At 48.6% G+C, this 16,031-nt stretch overlaps 1 protein-coding gene across 1 annotated transcript in view; it reads right to left on the reverse strand.

Moving 5' to 3' along the window:
* Window positions 1-1,489: 1,489 nt before the first annotated feature.
* Window positions 1,490-16,031, reverse strand: part of LOC115406391 (GDNF family receptor alpha-4-like) — a 36,695-nt gene continuing 22,153 nt past the window's right edge. The window contains exons 7-9 of the mRNA XM_030116393.1: window positions 15,263-15,397; window positions 2,692-2,855; window positions 1,490-1,573 (exon numbers count right to left, since the gene is read on the reverse strand). Coding sequence (XP_029972253.1) covers window positions 1,490-1,573; window positions 2,692-2,855; window positions 15,263-15,397 — 383 coding nt within the window. The remainder of the gene's footprint in view (window positions 1,574-2,691; window positions 2,856-15,262; window positions 15,398-16,031) is intronic.

A 16,031-nucleotide genomic window follows, 5' to 3' on the forward strand; every position in this document is an offset into this window, starting at 1 on the left:
GTCAAGGTGAGTATTGATGATAGCTGCCTGGAGAACCGACTTCCTGCCTCTCTTCCTGTTCCAGTAATTCTGCCCTCAATCCCAGCAGTGACACACACACACACACACACACACACACACACACACACACACACACACACACAGGGCCGCTGCAGGCTGTGTGTGTGTGGTGACGAGAGGCGGAGAGCGGACGGCAGAATGCAGCCTTCAGTCTGAACTCCGGTTTGAATCCAGCAGGAAGCAGAAAGCCTCAATCCGCCCTTTAAAATCTCTTTAAAAGCTTTTGGAACATTTCAGAGGAAACACACACATTTATTTTTCAATGTAGAAAAAGCAGAAACCAAGAAAAGTGTTCCAACGTTTTCATTTAACAATCTGTTCAGTTCTCCATCAGAAAGATGAGAAAGAGTCACGAGTTTGACCTCTGCTGTTCTAGACGCTGTTCTTTTTTCCTTTCTTTTTAAATTTGTTTGAAGTAATAAAAATAATTCATTCATTCATCTCTCGTTTGGCAGGGCCTCTTCTCTTCTCTCTGGTTTTCGCACCATCGTCACAAAGGCTTCAGTTTGTTTCCTGTTGTCGTCATTTCCTCGCCAATGGAGCCAGAAGCTGCTCCATCCAGGGCGGAGCTTCCAGATAGGGGTGGAGATCAGCAGCTTCACCACCGTGTGACATGATGTCCATATTTCTGGATCACGACTCGATTCGATTCAGAAGCCTGCAGTCGATACGCAGCTCGTCTCACATCATTCACATTTATATGAACTCACAGCAAACAACTGAAATCGGATTGAACCCTTTTATTTCTCAGGTCTTTCAGGTGTCAGGAATCAAACAGTGCAAACAGGATTCCTCTGAAGTTAAAGAAAGAAGTGAAGTGAAAACAGACCTTCGTCTCTCATTTCTGATGTTCCAGTGACTTTTCATCAGTGAACTTAACGACCTTTCAGTCACACAGAACGATTCCCATCCTGGAAAACCAAACTCAGAACCTCCAGTCCTCTTTGCAGAACTTACAGCAGGATCTTTCTGTAAACCTTCTCTCGTTTTCTGGTGCTTCAGCAGAAGAGTTTTCAGAGAACTGAACCCAGATCAGCTGCTCTTCCGGATGCAGTTCAGTCCTCCTGCATCAGAGCTGCTGGATCCAGGATCCACTGCTTCTGGGAGAAACGTCTGATTCTGATCTTCAGCCAAACAGAGTAAGAAACTTCAGCTGGAGAACATTGGAACCAAACCAAGCATGGTGTCAGAGCTCAGTCCTCTGATGAGCGGATCAGCAGCTCTGCTAGTTTTGTCCTCAAAGGTTTTCCTTCAGAAAAACAGCTGATCGACGTGTTGAGGAGACAAAACACTGAGCTCTGAACGCACAGCGTCTCCTGCAGCGCTGAATCCTCGCTCAGAGGTCCACTGGGACCAGGTTCAGCCCGGAGGGGAGACTCCAACGCACCAGGACCAGGACCAGGACCAGGACCAGGACCAGAGAGCAGCCTCAGGACCGGCCGGCTGGGTCCACCGTGGAGGAGTTACCAGAGATCCTCAGGGGCCTCGGACTCTCTGAAAGCAGGGACATCCTCTGAAAAGACAAAGAACACAAAGATTTAATGTTTCAGAGGTCAAACGTCTGGTTGTTCTCTCCTGACACTCATCAGCTGATCGTGAACCAGCTCCTTCACCTGTCTCTCACTCTGAATGAAGACAAAGGGACACACACCTTGTCCAGGGTTTGAGCCTGAGACGCCCTCACCAGGTCAGGTGGACCAGGAGTTTGGTCACCAGAAGAGTGAAGAGGTGGTTCTCAACCTGTGGCACGGTGCCCTTCTGCAGGCCATTAAAACAGACACACAAAGCAAATACTTCAAATACTTCAGTAATAAAAGACGTCACTGATAACAGTATTTCTCCCACAATAATTAAAGAGAAATATGTTTCTGCACACTGCAGCCTGCTGATCCAGGAACCGCTCCAACGTTTCAGATCAGCTGTTCCGGGGTCTTATCACGTCTTTTCAGTCTGTGTTCTGGAAGTCCCGGCAGCTTCTGCTTTCCTTTAAAAACGGAGGTTTGTTCTGCTGCGGTGGAAATACGACCCGACTCGTCTCCGTCTGTCCAGAAGACGCAGCACCGGAACGTTCCAGGACTTCCTGTGTGTCTGAAGCATTTCCTGTCTGGTGACAGGTTCTCAGTTCAGCTCCTCGGTTCTCCTGCTGAAGCTCTTCTCTCCGGTTCCAAAGCTTCATTTCGTGCCATAGAAACAGTCAGTTCCTCCAGAATACAAAGATCCTCCTGCAGCTTCGGCTCATTTCTCCAGACAGACCCGACGTTCTCGGTTCTCTTGGTTCTCTTCTCAAGAACAGCCTGGACGGTTCAGCAGAACCTCATGGTTCTCCTGTCAGAGAGCAGATCTCTTCAGAACCGTTCACTAAGGAGGAAAAACTACATTTCTTCCTTAAACTAACGATCAATGTCCTCAAAGAGCTCGGTCTCTGGCAGGGGGAGTCTGACAGTCAGAACGTGGAGACGTTCTGTCTTTAAGGCAGAAGAACACTGAACTGTCCTCCTCCACTGTTCAGTCTGAGCCCAGCTCCTCAGTCACCACGGCTCCTGTGAGAGTTTTGAAGTTTTTGTTTTGAATTGTTTAGCTGACAGAACACATGTTGTAGAAGAAAATGAAGAAAAAAGCATTTCACCTCACCTGAGTGGGTATCTGTGCTTGCAGGATGCTCTGCTCTGTTTCCATGGAGACGCCCAGGCCAGTGGTTGCCAGGTTGGGACTCAGGCTGTCTGCTGCTGGACTTGGAATTCCAGGCTGGCCGGTTTTCACATCAGATCCGTTCCCGAAAGCCAAGATGGCGTTTTCTGGAGGACAGGAGGCCCAGAGGAGAGTTTCGTTCTGTTAACATGCTTTCTTCAGTCTAACGCTGAGATCAAGACCAACACTAATATTACCAACACCTGATCCATCACTAATGATGCCAATATTAATAGTGAATTGAATATCAGTGCTAATATTTCCTCCAGTACCAATCGTTATGTAACACTCTTATCAATACATGCAGTTGATTGTGATCAATACAGTTGTTTGTGTTCTTCCAGGTAACAGTGCTCCAGTGTTGTTTTTGGCAGCCTATTTTGATTTAGTTTTAGTCTTAGTCTTTTGGACGAAATGCTCATTAGTTTTAGTCTAGTTTTAGTCATTTTTACACTTAATAGTTTTAGTCTAGTTTTAGTCGACGAAAACCAAACGGGTTTTAGTCCAGTTTTAGTCATAAAAAAGCCTTAAAAGGAAAAAGACAAAGAAAATTGTAAACCAAAAAAACATAACAAAATATACTTAAATGGCATAAAAACAACAGAACACATTGATGCCTTTGAATATCAAATAATAAACTGGACTGTTTGACACTTTGCAAACTCAATGCAGTGTTTATATGAGCTCTGCAGACAGAATGAGAGGACTAATAGGATTTTGATGATACTTTCAAGCTGTTTTTATAATGTCCATACTGATATAAAGGCTGAGATCTTTTATTAAAACTGAACTGGTCTGTTCTGTTTCTATGTTACCGATTTGAACTGGTAAGAGTAACTGCCTGTTATTATTTTGGAGGAGCGATAAAACCAATACTAAGATGGTTATTAGGAAAATACTAGCATTAAAAATACTGAAATAAAGTAAATTAATTCCTTGGCTACACTTGATGGGTTGAAACACGTGGAAGTCTTCAAAACTGAAATGACAAACATAACTTGAGTTTCATAAACTTTGTAAGTATTCTTTACCTGAATTTTCTCTATAAGTAAGTATTCTCTAGAAGTAAAGATTTATTAGGTACTTGGGGAAAAAAAATCTTCACTAATCAATAGTGGCTCCTATTGCACTTTCACAGTAAGAACAAACAGTCAAACAGTTGGATTAGATCCTCCGTCTCCCACTACATTCTGTTTTCTTTTCTGCTGGATTCTGATTAAAATACATCCATAAATCACTGTGTCTTTTCCTCCCGCCGAGCTCCGGCGAAAGTTGCTCCACGCGCTCTCGTGCGCCGGTTTGGCACGACACCGGTGCATGCAGCGGAGGCTGGTCAAACAGGAAGCAGCTCGTGAACTGCTGATATTTTCAGAGTAAAGCTGCCGATCTGCGTGAACAAGCTGGGGGAGTCGCATTTGTTTTAATTTATTTTGAAAGTCAAATTACTGACATTTTCGTCTCGTCTCGTCTCGTTAACGAAAACAACAGATACGTCTCGTCACATTTCCGTCTTTAAAGAGATATTTTTAGCTCGTCACGTCTCGTTTTAGTCACGGAAAAAAGGGGCGTTGATGAAATATTTTCGTCGTCGTCATCGTTAACGAAAACAACACTGCAGTGCTCTTTCTCTCGGCCCGAATCGAAAGCAGCTGTGGCTTCCATGGTTTCCATGTCCAGCCTGAAGAGACTGCTGGCAGGAGGGAATACATCCCAACGGGGCTGGCATGGGTTAGCTACCCCTGTTGGCAGGAGTCCTGCACTACACAGTGTCTTGGATCCACCCAACTATTGCTACGAAAAGTTCAGAATTAAAAACACCCCTGGAGTCTGCGAGAGTGGGGGCGGAGGATGACTCATTGGCGGACCACACGGTAACAAACCTTGACACAGAAATGACGACGAATCAAATGATTAGCACGGCAGTTGACGGAGGAACAGTAATGACAGGACACAAGCTGCAAAGCTGCATCTGTGGCTGGCAAAAGATTACATCAGAGAGGGGCTCAAGATTCACCAGGGCAGGAAAAAGTGCCTGAGAGAGCTGAGCAAGGGGCCTCGCATTGACCACTGCTTCCTCAGAGGTAGGACGAATAAGTCGAGTGAAGCCCAGTGGCAGGAAACTCACCACAGTTCACAGGGAATCAGAACCCCAAACAAGGCAACCAGGCACGGATCCACCAACGGACATGAGTCCAGAGCCCAACCAGCCACAACCAGGTGATGAAGTGTTTGGCTGCCGAAATCGAGAACAGGAGAACAACCACCAATGCCATGCCTCTAAATGCCCAGTCCACAGGCCCAAGGAAAACGACCTTTGTTCGGGAAAGGGGATAAAAGAGGGACCAAGTCCTCTCCTTCGGAGCCAGGCCCATTCAACGCAGCCCGGGATTGGGAAATGCGGGTGGACCTCACCCAGAGGCTCACCTTCCCACCCGAAATCACAGCGACCAACCTGCACCCAGACCTGGTCCTCTGGCCGAAATCCTGCCGGCGTGTTGTCGTTGTTGAGCTGACCGTCTCGTGGGAAGATGCCATCGATGAAGCATTTGAGCGGAAGAGACGACGATATGACAACTTAACAGCTGAAGCAGAGGGGCGGGGCTGGAACGTGAAGATCTGGCCAGTGGAGGTCGGCTGTAGAGGCTTTGTAGCCAGGTCCACCACAAGGCTCCTGAAGGAAGTAGGGATCAGAGGGCAGGCCCAACGGAAGGCAAGTAAAGAACTTGCCACTGCAGCAGAACGGAGCAGCCGCTGGCTGTATGGGCTGCCAAGTGACCGCGTGGTGCCACCGGGAACTGATCACCGTGTGGTGGGCCAACCTCAGCAGAGGGTGTCTTGTTATCAGAGGCCGAAACACCCAATGAAGCTCGAGGCAAACAACTGAAGATGTGGCGGACTTGTGGCACTGCGTGATCAGTGGCAAATCCCAACCAAGAGTAGAGGACATCTCCAAAGACGTTCAACTGATGTGCTGAATTACAGGGACAATTAACATCCAGTCCTATTAAGAAGTCAGTTCTTTCAGATCCACAGCAGCTCCTTTCTGTTCTGTCGCCTCTCAGACGTGGTGATGGAGATGAACTCTCACTCTGCAGATAATCCTCACAACCCAGCGCCGCTCTGAACGGCTGTAATAATGATTTAACGGTTTTATTTTAGACTCTCTTCAGAGCAGCGACTGGCCTCCAGCGTCTCCAGGCTGAACAGGAAGTTGGTGGGACTGAACGTGACTCGTCCTCCCTCAGTGTCCTCCTGCCAGCGGCTGTGATTGGTGGCTTCATAATGAGACGCTGGGGGATTGTAATCACACGACGGTCAGCCTCACTGCGAGTCATCAGCCTGCCGAACGGACCGATCTGCAAACAGACAGCAGGCTCCCCGTTAACGCTCCTGAGCAGACGGCCGCCCGTCCTCGGCTCCAGGAACAGAGACCCTCCCTGGACGATGGCGGCTCCCTTCCCTCCATCTGAACATCCTGTTTCCGTTCTGACGGAAGAAACGACCGACCGACGCACGGCGAGTCGCTGCTGCCGGGGACGAAGTCTGAAATGCCGCAGAAAGAAAAGGCTTCAGTCGTCTGCGGCGCCGAATCGCTGCTAACTGAAAACACAGGAGAGCTGCGAGAGCAGAGACTGGACGTCCTCTGAACTGAGGCCGAACAGAAGAACCAGAGCCAGACGGACGCTTCGGTTCCACCTGGAGGAACCTGAGAGGACCAAGCTGCTGCCGCTCAGCATGAATGAATGAATGCATGAATGAATGAAAACCCCTCAAAGTCTGGACGAAGGAGAATCTGAGGCCTTTCAGACGATTCAGCTGAGGAGCTGCAGGGTTCCACACCTGACCTCCACCCTGTTCTCCACCTTGTTCTCCATGTCCTCCGTCACTACAATACACTCAAATTCTGTCTCATCACTAACTTTCCTTCGCCGTTTTGTCTCTTCTCGCCATGTTTTGGCTTTTTATTTGTGTCGTCCAACATGTCCTCTACTTCTCTGTCCTTCAGCCTTCACTTCGTCCTGCCTTGTCTTTTCTTGTGAGGCTCCATGAAGCCTTGTCTTGTCTTGTCTCTTTTCACCTCGTCTTGTCCTGTCAAATCTTCTCCTGCCCTGTCTTCTCTTCTCTTGTCTTTCCTCATGTCTCTTTGTCCGTTGTCTCCTCTTGTCCTCTTGTCTGTTCTCGTCAGGCCTCATCTACTTTTGTCTTCTAAAACTGAGAACAGTTGTTTTCTCTTCACTCACACTCTCCATAAATATCTGTGGTAACAGAAAAACAATTTCAGATTAATAATTACAACTAATCTGCCGACTCTGTTCTGTGAAGTTAAAACATGAATTCATCCACTGATCTGGACGGTTCTTCTGTTCCAGATTTTCTGGATGGTTCTCTTCGCTGATCCTGATGGTTCTTTCTCTCCAGCTGAATCATCTGACCGCTTCTGCTGAACGTGTATTTTTCTACATTTTATACAGTATTGTATATTTTTCCAACACTGGTACTTTAATTGAGAACAGTTAAATCAATGAACCTGTACTCTGAGCGCCCCCTGCTGGTATCGGTATAAAACCAGTTCCTATGAAGATTTGACAAACTGAAAACCACGAAAGCATGAAATCTGAAAAACTAATTCATTTCTTTAAAACCTCCAAAGCTTCAAATAAAAAACAAACAGAATTAAATATCAGTTTTATTCAAACTGTGAAACTTGTATCAAGTTCCTCCATGAAAGTTCAGCTCAAAGTTTTTAATTTTAAATCACAAATCAAAACAAGGTTTCAGAACTTGAATCAATTCAACGTACGAGGGCGTACCCAAAAGAAACCGCAATTTGGTTGTAACTTTTTATTTCTTACATTTAAAAAAAAAAAACACCACCGTCGCCTTCAAAATAATCTCAATTCACATTATTGCAGCGCTCCAGACGACGGTCTGTTTTCACTCCACTTCACCAATGTGTCGCCACACTCGTGCGTAATTGTGCCATTTTTTGCCGGCTGCGACTTTTCTGTCACCTCCTCCACATCTGCAAACCGCTGTCCCTTCAGCTGCTTCTTCAACTTGGGGAACAAGAAAAAGTCACTGGAGGCTTCATCTGGAGAATCAGGCGGATGGGAGAGGAGATTCATCTCATTCTTCTCCAGAAACTGCGTGAGGCGCAGCGCCGTGTCCGCTGGCGCTCTGTGGTGGTGGATCAACCGGCTCCACTCCGCCACGACGCTCTGCTTCCTCCTCACATCCTCACGGAGCGTCTGAGGACTTCCTGTAGTAGTCCTGGTTTACAGTCTGACCTGGAGGGACAGACTCGCTGTGGACGAGACCCTGGACAGCCAAGAAGCAGCTCAGCATTGTTTTCACGCTGAGCGGACCTGACGCGCCGACATCTGGCCCTTCTCAGACCCCCGGACCACTCATGGACCTGAGTCTTCCCCAGAGCAGCATCCTTGTAGGCTTGCTGCAACAAGCTGAGTGTTTCTGCTGCTGTTTTCCCAGCAAAAAGCAGAATTTAATGTTTGTGCTGCTCTGGCTTCCCAGTCAATGTCGCCATTTTGGAAAAAATCACAGACCGCCGCTGCACTCTGTTGCTATAAATAGCGCTTGACAGGAGTCAGGGTCACTCTGGGAGCTCAGATTTCTCACAGATGTGCACGAGGCTTACCTGCAGCACATCTGACGGCCAGAAGTCGAAACTCATTATTATTAGTATTTTATGACCAAATTCCGGGAACTTTTGGGTACCCCCTCGTATATCTGAGAAATAGACGAAACCAGAAATGTCAAATCACGTCCCGACGACATTCTTACTAATCACACTTATTGATGACAGACCCTGCAGTCGGTGGAAATGTTCCAACTTAAATTATAAAGTTAAAGTAAATGTTCAAACACTGAAACAAAGCTTTCAGGAAAAACCAGAAAAAAACGCTCTGATACCAGTTTAGTTTTTTTTCCAAACAATACCAGCTGCATCAACTCACATTCATGAACCTGTGAAATCAAACGGACTTGTTTTTGCACAGATTCGACGTAAAAGAACCCTGATCCTCACAGGACAGGAACTGATGGGAATAAACACCGGCGGTTAATATCGGAGTCGTTTCACTCGCCGGATCCACACTGGAGTTAAAAAACAGCCGATACCTCGTACTTCCGACCCACAATCCTCTGAAGCTTCAGCTCTTCTGAACATCTGAACTCCTGCTTCGTGTCGTTCATGATTGAGCCGCAGCGACAGGTTTTCAAGGAAGGTCAGAATCAGACGGATTCTGCTGCAGGACTTCTGTCTTTCACCGAGCTGTCATTTACTCAGTGGAGCCCAAGGACGTCCACTGTCACACACACACACACACACACACACACACACACACACACACACACACACACACACACACACACACACACACACACACACACACACACACTCTGAGTGGAAGTGAATCATATCATTATGAAATGTTAATATTTCTCTCTGAAGCGAGACAGAACAGAAGCTCTACAGGCTGAAATCTGCAAAACAAACTGACGGCGGAACGTTTTCATAAAGGACACACAGTTTATGACTCCTCACAATGAAGCCATGAAAGAGCGGAGACGCAGCTGCTGATTGGCCGCCGCCGGTCGCAGCCACTGCCCTTGATTAGCACTCCAGAAGAAAAAGCAGCAGCAGCTTTTTTTTTTTTTTTCACAGCGCCATGAAACAGATGCATCTGTTCCACTCCAGAGAGCAGTTAACTCCGCAGCCTCTGCATATGCCTGACATCAGCGGTCACCGGCGGTAAACGGCCGGCCCCGCCCACAGGAAATGGGAGGAAATGAGCGAGCGCAGACGGTTTGTACAGCTGCTCCGTCCACCAGCTGAGTCACAACATCCAATCACCAAACAGCGGCTCCCGCCGCCGCAGACGGCAACGACCTCCCTCAGACGGCGGCGGCTGAACGGAGTCGTATCATCTGCAAACAGTCGTGAATTTCAACAACAGCACGCCGGTGGGGAAAGACCTGCTGTCTTCTGTCTTCTACGGTTTCAGGTTCAGGCTGTTTGGTCTCTGCTCGTGTTTCAGTTGTTGCAGATAAAAACCTTCCTGATCTCTTCTTCCTCCCATTTCCATCCTCATTTGAACACAATTAAGTATTAAAACAAGCTCAGTTTCTGGACTTCCTTCTGAACGGTCTGCTGAAAAACTTGAGATCTGAGCCAAAAACATGGAGCTGGAGTTCTTCCTGTGCACAGAGCTCAAACCTGGAGGAGGGTTCGATCCCCATATGAACCTTTCCTCTGTTTACGATACGTTTTCACGTAAATGTGAATCTTTCCTGGAGTGAAAATAAAAGCCTGCAAAAGAGCCTGAATCTCCTTTTTCACCTCGCAGCTTGACTTTTTGACTGACCTACTGGCTTCCTGTTGCTCTGCAGCTGAACTGGAGTGGATTTGCTGCCGTTGAGCTTCTGAAGCGACCTGACATGTGCTTTGTGTTTCATGTGTTGGAATCCAGCTGAAACTGAACGTTTGCTTCGTACATTCAGAATGTTTCCTCCGCCCAGACGGAAAACTTCACCATGTAGAAAGTGTGTGTTTGCAGCCTGGAACCTGCAGGACTTGTGTTTTTTGATCAGTTCAACCGTCTTTGATCTATTAAATCACGATTTGCTGAAAAACTGCTGAAGGTCGCTGAGCTTTGATTGTGAGTCGTTTGCTTTTTATCTTTAGAGGAACGTTTCTGACGAGCAGAACGAATTATGACAACCTGTCAGCGTCTCTTGGAAAGAAACCAAAGGAAAACATCTTTCTTAAGGGAAGAGAAGCTCGTTTCTTTGTTCTGTGTCGTGTTTCAGAAGAGACTCCGGCTCACTGGAAACTCTCCACGTCCGTCCTTCTGCCGTCTCCTCAGGACTTCTCATGCCTCACTTTGTCCCATTCTGTCCTGCCTCGTCTTGTGTCTCATCTCACCTCATCCTGTTTTGTCTTTTCACATCAGAAACTCATTTATTCCTTTCAACAGAGCGAAATTCACAATGTAGTGGAGGTTCTTAAAGCTCCGTTCTTCACAAACTGCTTCAGACCTGGAACATCATGAGCTCTCCGTCTTCACACCATCAAACCTCTCATTAAACCCACTGAAATCACACAAACCTTAAAAACCATCCTGTCTGGGAACGTCCAGGCTTTTCTCGTTTCTTTAAACCTGTTTGAGTCGATAACGATCAGATTTTCTCAAAAAAACAAAACAGGACGCCGATTCAATGAGGTGATGAACATTCTGGTAACTTCCCAACTGATCAACATCGCCTCTGGATAAACACAACAGCATCCTGGGATTGAAATTCTACTTCTGTTATTTAAATGATTGTATTTTGAGAACGACTGTGGAAAATGTACAATCTTCAATAAACTACACTAAAAGACTTTTTTGACTTTTCCATTAATTCACACAAAAGTATATCATGACAGTAGAAGCACATCATGATAACAATCTGATATATATAACTGCAGTACTTCAGTTAATAACGGAATAAAGCATGAATGAAAAGAGGCAGATTTCCTGGGAATAAAAGGCTCTTTTTGCAGTTTCTCTGCAGTTTGCTGATCCTTCATAAACCTTCAGGTTGATGCCTTTATGTGCATTTTGTCTGAAGCATCATTGACTTTGTGTGACTTTTTATTTATTTATTTATTTTTAATCTGAAAGAGAAAAGCCGTCAGCTGGAGCTCTTGGATTTACCACAAGCAGAATGACTGATGACCGAGTGATGGATTAATATTCGATAGGCATTCATTCTCGCTCAGCTAATGGGCTACTCGGCAGCAATTACGCTAGCATGAAAGTCACTTCAATTCAAATTTGCTCGGATGAAGACATGAACGAGAGAGAGCCATCAATGAATATCCCGGGACTGGCGGTGAGGGATGATGTGTGGTCGTATTCTCCATCTGCTCCCAGCGGAGGGAAAGGAGAGGCGGCGCTCGCTGCTGATCACTGATGGGATTTCAGCGAGCGGAGCGGAGAGCTGGGCTGTGACACACCGCCACCCCTTCCTCACAGGATCAGAGCAGATCGATCCATTCTCTGGAGGGAGTTTGGCTTTGCGAACTGAACGCTGCCATAATCAATGCAACACGGAGCTTCAAGCACAACGGCCTGGAAACAGAGGGGGGTCCGCACGCCGTCCTCGTTAGCCCTGCAGCTAATTAACAATCTGCATGACGCTCAGGAAAACAAAAGCTCTGAGTCAACAGGGAGGAAGGCAGATGAGCGTCTCCAGATATCCACACCTCGCAGCAAGGCTGGACGCTAACGCTGCAGCGGGTCATTAGCGTCGGCAGGAACGGCGGAAAATGGAACTCAGGAGCTCAAAGTGTGCAGTTAGCGCCGCAGTTAGCTTTTACAGCTAGCCTCTGCAGATAGCGGTTAGCAAGGTGACCGTCTGATTATAAACCACATTCCCAGCTTCTGTCGCAGGGTCCCCGACTCCCAGCTGCTCCCCGCCCTCCCGTCAGCGCCACACCGTCCCCCCTGCTGGACTTGGCGCCTGGCGGGCCCACGTAGCCGTCCTGTGCTGCTGGTTCAGGCTGGGTCTCGCCGGTCTAGCTGGTCACCAGGTGCTGACCGGTGACAGCCTGGGCCTGGCTCTCGGGGGTCTTCCTGGTGACCCTCGTCTCTGCAGACCTGTCCGTCTTGGGAGGTTCTTCCAGGATCAGGTGCTCTGGACGGCATCGCTCTAGGCCACCCTACGGTCCAGGAACAGACTGACCCCCAGTCACCTGGAGGAGGAAGGGACACCGAGGATCTTCTGGAGTGTTTGAGCTCTCAGGGTTTTCATTAAAATGTTTTCTCAGCCACCGTCCAGTTCTTCCAATTGTGCTTGACTTCCCTACTTCCTACTTCCTGCTTCCTGTTTACTGCGACGTCATCACGTCGCTCCGTACGAGGAAACGCACGGCAGAACCAACAACCCGCTCAGGTTCATATGAGGCAGGAGCGGATTATCGATCGGTGCAGGCGACCTCGTACAACCGGATCCCAAATATAATCCGCTCCGAGTGAATCGGATCCACTCAGGTGTTTATATGACTCATTTACAATCCAGGTCACCTACAGTCCCACGAGGAGGATCTTTAGACCCGCGTAAACGTGCCTAGTGTGGATTCTGTCCTGGAACGACAGACCAGGAGAGTCCAGGAGAGTCCACCAGTCCAGTCTGTGTTCTGCAGACCAGGAGAAGGTCCAGTAGCTCTCTGATCTCGTCTCTGTGTTGGAGTTTCAGTTTGCAGAGACCGACGGTCCATCACGTCATTCAAGGTAAAACATGAAGCACCTCATTTAGAACCGCATCAGCGGTCTGGTCTGGTGTTTCTGAAGTCCGCGGCGGTCCAGTACTGCCCTGCAGAGATGAAGCCACACTGATATCTTCAGCATTTAAGCTGTTCTCAGAGTAAATGTTTCATTCTCTTCAGGCGGGGGCTGGAGGGGTTTCCCGGGGGGCCGACCTGCAGAGCACACGGCTCGTTCTGAAGACTCTCTGGTGAGCCACTCTTCTTCTCTTCTTCCACGGCCAATTTAACTCCCAGGAAAAAGAAAAAGTGGAATAATTGTGGAAATAAATGAGCTTCCCCTCCATCTGTGCTCTCACGTTTCCCGACTCGCTGAGCTTTCTGGAGCTGCTGCCGCTCTGCAGAGTGATGTGTCCATTACCGAGACCAGGGGTTCCAACGGGCCGATGGCTGTTTTCAAAACCGGAGGTTTCTCCTCCTCCGCTCCACGGTTCCCCGTCCTCCGTCGGCAAACAACTGTCTTCTTCCCTGCCGCCGTCCTCTCTGTCCGCCTCATTAGCTCGGAGGCAGGGAACCAAATTAGGCTCGATTACAAAGTCATCAAAGGCCATCTGAAGTCCTGCCTCAGCACGGCGGCCCGGCTCAGCCGCTCACCCCGCCTCCACCGCAGAACCGCACAGAGCAGCACACGCCGGGAGCAGCGGTCTGATTCCCCGAGCTGCTTTCTGCGTGGAAAAGACGAGCGTCGGCGGAGGACCGGACGGTCCGCTGGCTGCCGGAGTGAACGCGTTTCACTCTCTGTACGCTGCGATTGCACGAGGAACCCGGAGGAGCAGCAAACATGCAGCAAACATTCATTCTTCCAATTACTGGCTGGAGTCCCGCCTCGCCGTGCCAAATCATGACGTCCCCCAAACTGAAGCGTGGTCGGCCCGAAGCGGGAAAAAAGAGCTGGACGTCGTGAGCGGCGCTCGGCTGCTCCGAGAATCGCCTCTCACATTAGAAACCTGCTCATCCTCATCAGCACATATGCAGGGTTTGGCTCCAGCCGTTTGCTGGGGGGGGGGGACTCGGGGGACTCGGGGGACCAGGACAGTCTGGCTGAGGTTTGTTTTTCTGCTCTCTGAGGAGCTTACAGTAAACAGCACAGCGAGTCTGAGTCCTGACTGCAGGAGGCTCAGCGGAGCTCCGCTGGAGAAAACAAGACATCCGTCAAACCGGCTGCAGAAGGTGTGTGTTATTCTGGGAGACGCGACTCGGCGGGGGATTTCACTGCACGGAGAGACGTTCACACACATCAGCATCCAGCAAATAATGTTCACGTCTTCCTCCTTCACAAAGAAACAAACATTTCTGTCTTCATCAGTGTTTTGGAAGTGACTGTAAAATCACTGTGCTGAAGCAGAAAATCATCACTTCACTGAAATCTGCTGGAATTTACTATTTTCTTTACTTTGACATGTTTTTTTTTCTCAATGGAGCTGAAGTTACATCATCTAGAGGAGGAAGATGCTCTAAGATCTGGATGTTATTTAAAACAAAGAAAAGCTGGATGAATGGACTGAGATAATCGACCGACAGGCTGAAGCAGAAAAAGTTTGTCAGAATAAAATCTAAAGCTTATTCCAGACTGCTAATGCTAATCAAAGCTGAGGACGCAACGCAACTTTTCGAAAACGCTGAGGCTCCGCCTCCGTGTAGACGGAAGAAATGCTGAAGTTACTCCACAACTCCATGACGGGGAAAAGGCCCGTCTCAGGAAAAAACTACATTTATTTAAATATCGGCCAAACAGAAGAAGTGAAGGTCAGATCTCAAAAAACAACCCTGAGTCGCTCCTTCAGTGAATTTATCTGAAATCAAGTCTGATGAGACGTTTCCACTACAAACCCTGAGAGATCTGCAGTTTCCCAGCGATTCTCTTTCACTCCTCGTCTTTTATCTGCACAGACTGAAATCAGCTTCCTGCAGGATGGAAGCTTCTGAGCAGCGGAGACAACGCAGAACAGAAACGTTTCAGCAGAGCGGCAGAACTTCCCGCTAAGCCAGGAGCCGCTCGGCGCTCTCGCACTAATCCCCAGTTGAAAAGGTGGCGAGCTGTTTGTCAACGCCGTCGGTGCGCGGCGCGGCGGGCATCAAAAGACTCGGGTGTCACGGATTATTTCGTTCGAGGCTTCACACTTTCTTAATTCTGCCGCTGGCTCCGGCTCGCTGCGGCGGCGATTGTTGGCGGCGGCGGTTACTCACTCAGGCAGACGTTGTCATGGAAGAAGGCGAGGAAGTCGCCGCATTGTTCCCGCTGGTTGCCGCTCGCCGCGCAGGAGCACCACGGCCCCACGTCCAACGTGGAGTTGTCAAGGTAGTTGGGAGTGATGGTGCTTCCTGGAGAGAGAGAGAGAGAGAGAGAGAGAGAGAGAGAGAGACACACAGAGAGAGACAGAGAGACAGAGAGAGAGACGGTGTGTTTACAGGCAGCTCCGACCGAATCCCACCTCAGAACCAGGAAGCTTCTGGAAGCCGCCGCTCCTGCAGCTGCAGCTGGAGGAACGCTGACGGAGGAGTTCAGGGTCGTCGGAGCGAATCCTGCCTGATTTAATCTGGTTCTCTCAGCCTGATTACGACCTTACCCTGATTACCGTCATCCAATCAAAGCATTTACGCTCCATTTCTATCCAGTCAGCCTCTCTCATCACAACACTTCCCTCATCAGGTGAAGCCCACTTCCTGGTTTCGTGTCATGTCTTCCCCCAGAGCCGTGAGAGGAACGGCGATGCAGGAGCAGAACGACCCGGGCCGGGTTCCTCAGCGCCCGTCAGCGGCAGCGACTCGCCCCGCACGCCAACAAGGCTTCGATCGGCTCGGCGCCGCTGAATTCCACTAGGGCTGCCGTGATTGGTCGATTAATCACGATTATGTCCACTATTAAAATCATCGACGACTAATTTAATATTCAACGAGTCGTTTTTTTTTTCTTTAATTGTTTTTGTCTCGAAACTGCCGCGGCACCTTCCACTGT

This window comes from Salarias fasciatus, chromosome 19 (assembly GCF_902148845.1).
Source record: "Salarias fasciatus chromosome 19, fSalaFa1.1, whole genome shotgun sequence".
In the NCBI taxonomy this organism is placed as follows: Eukaryota; Metazoa; Chordata; class Actinopteri; order Blenniiformes; family Blenniidae; genus Salarias; species Salarias fasciatus.